Here is a 10,489-nt window from a genome sequence, read left to right on the forward strand (position 1 = left end):
ACATGATCTAAAATAATTGTTTGAATTTGGTAGATGACCAACAAAAAATGTGGTCAATTTAATTGGGCTCAATTGTGAACTTCGATTTGCAATGATAAACAATACAAACTAAATGATAATAAAGAAAAACAAGCAAATAAATAAAATTCGCGTATATTTACAGCCTTAAATAAAATTAAAATATTAATACATTGTTTTTAATAACGATTAATATTTATAAAAATATGTTGGTAATCTTTGCATTACAATACAATTCCTTAAATACGAAGGTAGCGCAATTTCTTTTCCTGTGATTTTTTTATAAACAAAAATGATAACTAAAGGATAGTAAGAAAAGAAACTGTCAAATAATTTACTCGCATTAAATTATAATAAATAATAAACTTCAATTTGTTATCTTTAGTCACTAGAGAAATTAATGCAGGGAGGATGGGGAGTAAGGAGGTTTTAACATAATTAAAAACTTGATCCCCTGTGTTAATTTGCGAGGGCAATGATTAATTTCTCTTTATATTATTTAAAAGTGATATGTAGTTAGACTTTAATATATTCCCCTTTCCTCCCCTCTCATTATACCCGATTTGTAAATCATTAAATAAGAATTAATTCGGTCAGAGTACTTACTAAATTATGTGATGCTATTGCACTATTAATTACTCTAAAGTAATATATAATATATATTTTAGTCATCGATAATATATTAATATAGTTAATATTTGAGACTACATCTGGGCACTGAAAGGTACATTAAACGCTATACAACTCCTATTCAGTGCCCACAGTATGGTCTGAATATAAGCGGTTCGATTAAAAAAAACAACCATGGTTTGCTCATGGTAATAATATGATTGAATTTAATACTCGATTATAAATTAAAATCAAACGAAATCGCCATATAGATAAATAGTGATTGTATTATACCTGATAGTGAATGCATTATAATGACATCATAAACCAACTAAATATCCCAAACTTAGAAACAAATTTATTGCTTACGTTTAATTTTTAGAAAGTGAGGTGTCTGGGACACACCATTTTCAGCTTTATAAATATTATGCCACATTTGTTTTTATCATACGCATTAACTAAATACTCTAAATTTTCACAGCTCTATCCAAACTATCATAGCAAAGTGTACTCGTGTGTAAAAATAAGTAAATTCTATATACAGGAATAAAAACTGTACAATTGTTATTAAATTTTAAAAAAAATTAGTCGCTAATTCTTTAAAAGAATACTTGTTAAAACACACAAGTGAACATTAAATGATTGGAGGATTCCAAACATCAACTGAATCAGATACAATTAAAACAATACGTGTATCGTTGTTTGTTATATACAATAATTAGTCATTAGAACTCCCAACTCAAAAAAAATCAACAAAAAAAAAATGGAAAAAAAACATTAAGCACATCACAATTTTATGGGTAAAAACCTAAGTATAAGACAACACAAATATTAATAAACGAGTTGAGCGATTGTAATGAGTTATAAGAAAACCTACGTTATAACTCCATATCCTCCGCTTCATTTTCTGAAAAGTCAGACATGCTCGATTCACTGTCTGAACTTAAATTATGTTCCTGACCTCTCAAAGCCTCTTCGGTGGCGTATTTACGTACATATTCTGGAATTTACAAAGTTCGTGTTACTAGCATAACTAAGAAAAAAATATATATTAATATCTTAACGACAAAAAACTAGCTGAAAGATACAGGAATGAAAGTTAGATTTCAAGTGTAGCGAGGTAGTGATTCACACGCTGCAAATTCAAAAGGTATTGTTTAAGTTTAAATTTGGACTTATTGATCTTAAACTGATCAGTAAATAAATTAACTAATTTCACGATTATAAATAAATGATCTTGTATACAAAGTGGTCCAGTGGTGTGGAATAGTAAATTGTGCATTATATTATTACTAGTATTATGAGAGTTGAGTACTGTGTCTTAAATTGTTCTGTTTTGCAATTTGCGGCAGGGGAAAACTACAGTATTTTATTTGATGTGATGATGTAACAATTTTCACAGAACAGATTTACGCCCGTTTGGGAATACAACATTTTTTCTGAAGTGAAGAGATTATATTATAATCGCCTTAGAGTTCAGGTAAGTGCCCCTTTTAGCAATAATGAAAAAAACTACCACAAGTGTGTAATAATCAAGCTCGAAAAAAAAACAGTAACGATAATACCCAAAATAAAGTGTGCAAAACAAATTGCTGCAATTGGTTTCGAGTTTAAAAGCTCGGCAAACTTCTAGTGTCTACTAGTAGAAACAATAATTTTTAATTTCCAGATTTTGTAATGGTTATTATACAGAATATAAATCATTAATTATATTATAACTTACATGTATTTAATAATAAAAAAAAAAAAGGTTTCAAGATTTAAGAACTATGTAAATAATTTCTATCAACTGCGCATTAATATCGGCGTATAAGCTTGATAGATTAAACAAAAAGTACAAGAAGCTTACCAGATACTTTTTTCTTGTATTCTTCAGGTTTGTGAAGATACATTGCTGCAGCGTCACCATTCAATGGGTCGATGGGATTAGGGTAGGTTAACAATTGTGGTAAAAAAGATTCAAATATATTTGATAAGTCTGCAACGGTTACGATTAAACGTTTCTACAGTATATACAAATCATACTCACCATATAAAGCAGTCCAAGCTTGATTAATTACATCTAGACAAACGGTTCCTGATATTTCATCTATGTTAGGGTGATATACTCTATTCATAAACCCAATACTAGGCGATTTAAATGGATAGTGTTCCGGTAAATGGACCCGTACTTTCCACACTCCTCCTTCATAAGGAGCTGCAAATTTGTCAAATTCAGTTTTCATATCAACCATTGCATTTTATAATGACAAATTACAAAATGTGTTACTAAAGTGGAATTAAAATACCAATTCACAATTCACTACTTGCTTATTCTAAGAGTATCATATTGACTGACACCAATTATATACCTAAGATCCAATGAGCCAGGGAAGAACAGTTGTCCGCATATCAATTCTTAGTAAGCAGGCGCAATTCGAACAGCGCAGCCCGAGGAGTCAATAAATAGCCAAGACTAAACGTAGTTTCATTTATTTACGTCCCTCCAGAGTAATTGTAATGCAGTCGATAGATGAGGTCGCCTAGTATAATGTTTTTACTTTCTAAGTTGAGGAGGTTTCTGCTATACCAACCAAACTCACTCCTCAGTATCAGTGTGAAAAGAGCGGCCAAAATTTCTGAATATACCCGAAGCGAAAGTAGACCTTGCCATGCAATGTTCTTTGCTTTAATTCATTTTCCACTAAATACTGAAACAATTCTACTTACAATTAAATAGAAAACCCTCCAATCAAACAGAAATACGAGTCAATGGGGGTTGAAGAAGCCACCCTCTCCAAAACGGCACATACTATCACGGTCAAATTTTAGGGGATGGTTAATGGTAATTCGAAAATAAATAATCAACAAAATACCCAAGTGCATTGCCGTTCAAGTGGTTGAAATACCCGCCCCCTTGTCTTATCTCGAAAACGGCACATTATTTATTATTTACTTCGAATTACCATTAACCAGTAAGTAGAATTGTTTCAGTATTTAGTGGAAAATGAATAAAAGCAAAACAAAATTGCGGGGCAAGGTCTATTTTCGCTTTGGGTATATTCGGAAATTTTGGTCGCTAGTGTTGGCCGCTCTTTTCACACTGGTCTCCTGAGTACTGTATTGAACAGCAAAGTATTCCATGAGCCTAAATTTAGTTTTTGGAAATTTTATTTTCAAATTTTCATAAACTGTTTGGAATTGCTATTTTCACAAGACTAAATTTCACCAAAATTGAACTTTTCGACACCCTAACTTGGGAGCTGGAAATTTTTTAAACTTTGTTTATAAAATGTGATATGGCAGCATACCCAAGAACCTAGTTATATTCCGTTGTATTATTGTGAAAACAAAATTATAAAGGAAACTCAAATCTTGCAACCTTATACCCGCTTATACAGTTGCAGCCGAGGTTACAGCTCATAAATAACAAAAACAACGCCAGCGAAAAAAACAAAAAATAACTACTCTCCAGCCTTGCATTCATGAAACTAGAGATCATACTATTTTGATGAAACCACCGGCATTCATGAACACAATGCATTTAGCTGCTTTAGTTACAACAATAAAAGTATATGAATAAACCTACTCAGCTCGACTGTTTCACCCCTAACAACATTTTAGTGCATGTCAAGCAGCCTGAAATGCTAGACTGGTAGCGAATCAGTCTCATAGACTTCCAACATAACAAGGGGGGTTAAACAGAATGGGTCTTTGATGTAAATGTTGTCCTAGTTGGTTTCCCCTTGTGAATAAAAAATAAAAATAAAAAGAAAATCAACATATGCAGAAAAACAATTACAGCCTGTTACTGACAATCGTGGTATACGAGCAGTGTTTTGGCAAAATTGGACAATGATACGAGCTGATTTCAGGAGGTTATGTGATCGTTAACAGGTATATGTGGACTAGTTCATTACTCAGGTATCAAATCCGCACCATGGAATTTTCTGCATTTTCGTGAATGTTCTACATTTTGAAGTGAAAACTTGGATTGTATAGCGAATTATTTCACTTTTCATTAGCACAAGACATATTTTTTTAAATATTTAAAGTTGAGAATAGCTGATAACACCAATCTCTCCAGCAAAAAAAAACAGACATAAAACATGAATCATAAAGATGTAATGTAATTCATATCCTGGTTAATTACCAATGTGGTTAATAATGACTCTTGGATTTCAAATCCAAATTATTTATAGTTCAATAAATTCTTCTCTCACCTCAAGGTTCCAAAATAACAAACGCATTGTTCTTAAAATACTTCAAAAGGTAAAAATCCTTATCTTGCGCACAAAGATATTGAAAATAAATATTCGGCTAGAGCTATAGGCCATCCTAAACTTGATAAGTACAATACAATAATAAAAAAGTTTCCGAATTACATATAATGGTAACTTACTTCCTCGAGGTCCATAGAATTTCACACAAAATTCGTTTAGGCCACCCAAAATTGTGACCTCATGCTTACTTTCAATTCTGTAAAAAATAATTAAGGAGAATTTCACAATGCATAATAAATTGTTAACAAATTGTTGTGCAAATTAGTGATATAAGAATAATTTCGAATGACAATCCGAAATGAGAGAGGTGATGGAAAAATCTTGGATCAGCTGATACACAGCATTCTGTTATTGTTTACATTTACTACACAAAGGAAGGATACAATTTTATGACATCTGTGTCCATACGTCGTTTCCCAGCACTTGGAGACGACATTTTATCAATGTCCTATAAATTACCATTCAGATGTGGTAATGTGGAACGATATTTTTACGAAAACGTTTATCACTTCACTACCTGCACAATGGCCGAGTACAAACCGCCACCACCAACCCGTTCTGCTCCTACTTTACAACCTTCAGGTCACTGATCACTACAGATCTGTAAATCACCAATAGCTGTCAGATACTGAGATATACGCATGCGCCACATATTTGTCATCACTTCTTTTTTGTTGCCATTTTGCCAAATCTCCCACAACTTTTAATAATTAAGGTCAAAATTAATTTGCATTCCTATCTAATATCTATTTACCCTAACCCGTAAACGTAAGGCGAACTGTTGGGGGAACGCGTGGCATACCAATTTTATGTTCTATGAAATTTACATGGTTGCACAACGCAAAACTATTTCATTACTGATCAAACAAGGAAATTAGGGTAATTAAGTTAAAATTGCAGTGCAATTTATGTCAAAACGGCTGTTCGTATAGCAAACTTGTTGTAAATAGTGTAAATCTTACGGTATTTAAGTACTACACACAAAAATTCTTTAAAGTGCGACAAAGACAACGCATTCCGACAAGGAACGATACTCAAAAGGGATTAGTATTATAGCGTTTTACAAATTGCCCACAATCCTCTGTCACGTTGGTCTATTATTAAATAAAATCTCACTGAAATATGTCTCTCTAGTGAGATGAAACTAGAGATTACGCTGTAATGGGAGGGAGACGAGAAATGTTTTATGCTATTAACATTGTATATTTATTAGGTTATTTATTAATGAGCTATAAGCGAGTTCATGATTTTAAACTTCCTGTCCATCCGTCTATGTCCATAATAAATCGCAAACGGTTTGAATTGTTTTCAGTATCATCACCCAAGGAAGAACTGATTAAATTTTCCGTGACCCCGGAGCTCGTTTCAAAAAAAAGAAATCTAGGCTTTCAGCTTCCCAACAACGCTCACTTACAAATTTCAGAAATATATTTCCATTTGTTTCCCTGAAGATCATTGGTTTCATCAATAAAAGGGATTAAGCTCGTCCAGTTCACATTTCCCTTTATAGGTATTCACGAGGTTCTGAGCTGGAGCTCATCAATAGACAATTATAGATAAATTCAGTTATATAAACATCAGTGCCTAGTTAAAATATTCACCATTGTAGGCTAAAATTTTTACAATATATACAAAGAAAACTGTTGAATTTTCTTGTATGGTCCATATATCAACACAGTGAAATTTATATATGATCATAGCAAAAAAATTTCAACTAACCCATATAATTTATTACTACACCATTATAGCAACATAGGACAAAACAATTGTTTATAAATAAATTTGCGACCTAATTTAAAAATTTACTAATTAACACCTATAGTTTTGGCAAAATCGGTGACATTTGGTACAGCAGGTGTATTTAACATATACTCCGAAACAGAAATATAAACACCTACAGCTAAACCTATAATAGCAGCTAACATCACATTACGTTGGAAAATTATACAGGTGGCGACACACAATCCGAAGTATGTTAAGTACCGTGTTATAAACACGTGGTGCTTCCGCTGCTCTTGTTCGGAATCTGAAACATTATGTTTACTAGAGAAATGACAGTTGTGACCCATACCTGTACAAACGTTGTTAATCAATGTATAATCATTGGCACATTTTACACACATATCGGGGCCATCACCAGTGCATCCGGCGCACGATCGATCACATTCCAAGCATTGATACGAGCCCTCATTATTTATGCAAAATTGTGAGGGCTTACATGGTGGTTTGATATTTGTACACTCATTTAGATCGATACAGCCTTTATCTTTATCCGTTATCCATCCAACGGCACATTTATCACAACCTAAAGCGCAATGTGTATTGGCATTCACACATGAAACTACAAATTCAATGAAGGGAGCTACTTGAATTTAAAGTGTGTATTTTAGTCAAATTACGTCTAGAAAAATGTTTTGGTCAATCTATACATAGTGATCTCTCCACACCTTGCTAGTACTTTTTAAAAAATGTGTATAGATGTGATTTTACCTTAAAATTTGCATTTTTACAACTGAATATTTTGCACAAAAACTTGTATTTCATTCCATTGGGATGTAATTTAAAACAAAGTTTTCAAGTAAATAAGTCGTACCCTCCGATTCGTAATTAAGAGTGTGGACCCTGATTAAATAAATACCTGTGGGCCCACCAGCTTTACAGGATCCCTCACACGAAACATGACACTTTGAACACAACAGTTTGGATTCATCTTTATAAGATTGGTAATATGTATTCGAACAGTTATCGCATGTTTCCCCTTCGTATCCGACATTACAGCTACATTTACCATTTCCCTTCCGCGTTCCTGCTCCTTTACACTTCCCGTTATTATTACAAATGTTATCAGGATATCCTAGACATGGTGAACAGTTAGGACCATAGTGAAAATCTGGACAGCATAGCTTTAAACTGTCTATACATAAGAATTTATATAAATCAGGTTCGGAAGTTTGCAGATTAAACCACCAGTCTTCGATTAAGTCGTCATGTTGTTCATTTAACGAATAACACTGATCTTTTCCTTCAGAGACATCAGAGCAAACCTTCTCTTGTATTTCTACTAATCGGACTTCGCTTTGAGCGTAACTTCCCAACTTTGCCTCCTCCCAAGCTGTATCGCCTCCTTCAAATTTTCCTTTGGCGGTAACTTCCATACCCTACAAAATAATAGAAAACTAATTTTGAACGTTCAGAAATCTTACATGTTTAAACGATTCCACGTAGACTTTACATGCTTTACATGGTGGAAACTTCGTTTGTTTTAAAATGTCGCTAATTTTATCACCAAACACAATGTGGACCCTCAGGTAGAAAATTAACAATGAAAAATAAACAAAATAAGTCATATTTTAAAAGTAACTAATACTCTGTACGGTATTGGTAGGATTTTGTACGTGGCCTTATCTAATACGAATATTTTGCTAAATTATCAGTAATTTTAGTGGTTTATTCATTTTAAATATTATTAACCTTTGAAAACACATGATTTATATCAATCAAACACACGTTGGCTTAATTTCCCATCTGACATTTCGGTTTTGTAGTATAGACTACGGCTAACAGATGTCTTTAATGTCGCTTTTCTCCGTTTAAAATTCTCGAAGCGCGAAATGAGAATTTATTTATTTATATGACGCATTTTAACCAGGGGGGATGTTTCAACCCAGAGATAGTAACAAAAACAAAAGTTTATTGGGTTTTGACAAAAAATTGTTGTTGTTTGTTGCTGATATATTTAATTTTTTTTAATATACCTATTGATCCCAATAAACGCACAAAATAAAAACGCAACAACAAAAATAAAACAAAAACATGTTTTTGTATAGACCAAAGACCAACATAATTAATACAATAAGTAAAATCAAACCTTTACAAGCGCAGAACACAATCCTGAATTTAAAGTTTTCTTAATATAAATGTATGTATATTTTCAAATTAAATTAAATAAAAGGACTTTAATTCTGTTGGGACTGTGAATTCAATTTTTTATCTGGGTATGGTCAACTGCTTAATCATAAATGAAATAAGTTTGGAAGTACATCATTTCAAATGAATTATTTTTAATTTCAATTCCATTTTTATATGAATTAATCTACAAATTAACTCAGCAGGACATTTTTGCAAATGTGTATATCAATCAAACTAGTTGCTCATTGAACAATTTCTCAAATGATGAAAATTTTATTTAAAAAACACACTTTACCAATATCAAGCAAATATGCAGCTTTTCTCAACAAACTTGATATCCATTTACTAAAAATTGAGGCCATTTTTCAACTTTCTGTGTTACTCAGTGGTAAGATAAAGACTTAATCACACAGGCCTTCCTGTTAAATTTGGAACTTGTGGAATAATGACATTATCTAAGGCAAAAAAAATACCTTTCTAAAGAAACCTAAGCGAATTCATGCATGCATAACTTATACTGCGAATAAACAAACACGAAGCATTTAACAAATTGATACTACAAAGTTCGTTTGCTTCTTGTGATAAATGGGGTGTTCTTTTGATTACTGAATATCTGTTAGGGATTTGTTAGCAAATTTAACCAGTTTCTTGTCTCCCTTGGTAGAATGTGTCCGCTATTAAAGCTACCCGAAAGAATCTTCTATTAAATATTTGTCTCAAGTTTCTTGTGGTACTTCTCGTATTATATAATTCCTTCCAATTTTAAAGTCTCGTTATTTATATAAGGTAATTCGCTCTTACCTACATATAGCAGTACCTATTCAATTTCGGGGGTCGAAATATTGGTTGTGCACCAAAAATGTCGTTTCTTTCATAGTATATATTATGTTTAAAGGACTTACAAATAACCCTCAAATTGCCACCAAAAGGTACATACTTCCCGTTTTAAAATCTCGCCATTTTCAAGGTATATACCTACATAGCAATATTCAATAGCGGGGGTTGAAATTTTTGTGGTCACCAAAAGATACAATCCCTTCCCGTTTTAAAATCTCGTCACTTATAAGGTAATTAGCTCTTCTGCATAGCAGTATTCAATTTTGGGGGTTGAAATTTTTGTTGCAGACCAAAAATACTGTTTCTTTAAAAGATTAGGTTTATATGACTTACAAACAACCCTACAATTGTCACCAAAAGATACAATCCCTTTCCGTCTTAAAATCTCGCCCTTTATAAGATATACCTACTTGGCTACATAGCAATATTCAATTGCGGGGGTTGAAATTTTTGTTGTACACAAAAAATTTGTGTTTGTTTACTAGATTATGTTTAAAGGGCGTACTAGCAACCCTACAATTGTCATCAAAAGATAGAATCCCTTCCCGTTTTAAAATCTCGTCATTTTCAAGGTATATACCTACATATAGCAATATTCAATAGCGGGGGTTGAAATTTTTGTTGTACACAAAAAATTTTGTGTTTGTTTACTACATTATGTTTAAAGGACTTACCAGCAACCCTAAAATCGTCACCAAAAGATACAATCCTTTCCCGTTTTAAAATCTCGTCACTTATAAGGTAATTCGCTCTTACCTGCATAGCGGTATTCAATATTGGGGGTTGAAATTTTTGTTGCAGAACCAAAAATACTGTTTCTTTAAAAGATTAGGTTTATATGACTTACAAACAAC

The 10,489-nt window shown here is 32.5% G+C and overlaps 2 protein-coding genes across 2 annotated transcripts; both read right to left on the bottom strand.

Annotated features, from left to right (window-relative positions):
- Nucleotides 1-137: 137 nt before the first annotated feature.
- LOC116165383 (ubiquitin-conjugating enzyme E2 H-like) lies at nucleotides 138-5,521 on the bottom strand. The gene is made up of 5 exons (XM_031479777.1): nucleotides 5,273-5,521; nucleotides 5,009-5,085; nucleotides 2,657-2,824; nucleotides 2,477-2,605; nucleotides 138-1,627 (listed from the first exon to the last, which is right to left on the bottom strand). The coding sequence occupies exons 1-5, from the start codon at nucleotides 5,323-5,325 to the stop codon at nucleotides 1,506-1,508; spliced, it is 549 nt and encodes a 182-aa protein (XP_031335637.1). The 5' UTR covers nucleotides 5,326-5,521; the 3' UTR covers nucleotides 138-1,505.
- A 1,076-nt stretch (nucleotides 5,522-6,597) lies between these two features.
- LOC116165385 (cysteine-rich with EGF-like domain protein 2) lies at nucleotides 6,598-8,420 on the bottom strand. Its single transcript, XM_031479778.1, has 4 exons — nucleotides 8,093-8,420; nucleotides 7,528-8,047; nucleotides 6,961-7,194; nucleotides 6,598-6,915 (listed from the first exon to the last, which is right to left on the bottom strand). The coding sequence occupies exons 1-4, from the start codon at nucleotides 8,234-8,236 to the stop codon at nucleotides 6,695-6,697; spliced, it is 1,119 nt and encodes a 372-aa protein (XP_031335638.1). The 5' UTR covers nucleotides 8,237-8,420; the 3' UTR covers nucleotides 6,598-6,694.
- Between the last annotated feature and the right edge of the window lie 2,069 nt (nucleotides 8,421-10,489).

Source organism: Photinus pyralis, unplaced genomic scaffold (assembly GCF_008802855.1).
Source record: "Photinus pyralis isolate 1611_PpyrPB1 unplaced genomic scaffold, Ppyr1.3 Ppyr1.4_LG3a, whole genome shotgun sequence".
Classification (NCBI taxonomy): domain Eukaryota; kingdom Metazoa; phylum Arthropoda; class Insecta; order Coleoptera; family Lampyridae; genus Photinus; species Photinus pyralis.

Excerpts from the sequence above, each read along its gene's own strand:
- LOC116165383 (XM_031479777.1), bottom strand. The coding sequence starts at position 5,325 with ATGTCGTCTCCAAGTGCTGGGAAACGACGTATGGACACAGATGTCATA. Across the intron at positions 5,086-5,272 it reads GACACAGATGTCATAAAATT|AATTGAAAGTAAGCATGAGG; the intron begins GTATCCTTCCTT and ends TATTTTTTACAG. Across the intron at positions 2,606-2,656 it reads AGCTTGGACTGCTTTATATG|ACTTATCAAATATATTTGAA; the intron begins GTGAGTATGATT and ends TAACCGTTGCAG.
- LOC116165385 (XM_031479778.1), bottom strand. The coding sequence starts at position 8,236 with ATGACTTATTTTGTTTATTTTTCATTGTTAATTTTCTACCTGAGGGTC. Across the intron at positions 8,048-8,092 it reads ACGTGGAATCGTTTAAACAT|GGTATGGAAGTTACCGCCAA; the intron begins GTAAGATTTCTG and ends ATTATTTTGTAG. Across the intron at positions 7,195-7,527 it reads TAAAGCTGGTGGGCCCACAG|GTTGTGATAAATGTGCCGTT; the intron begins GTATTTATTTAA and ends ATTGCGCTTTAG.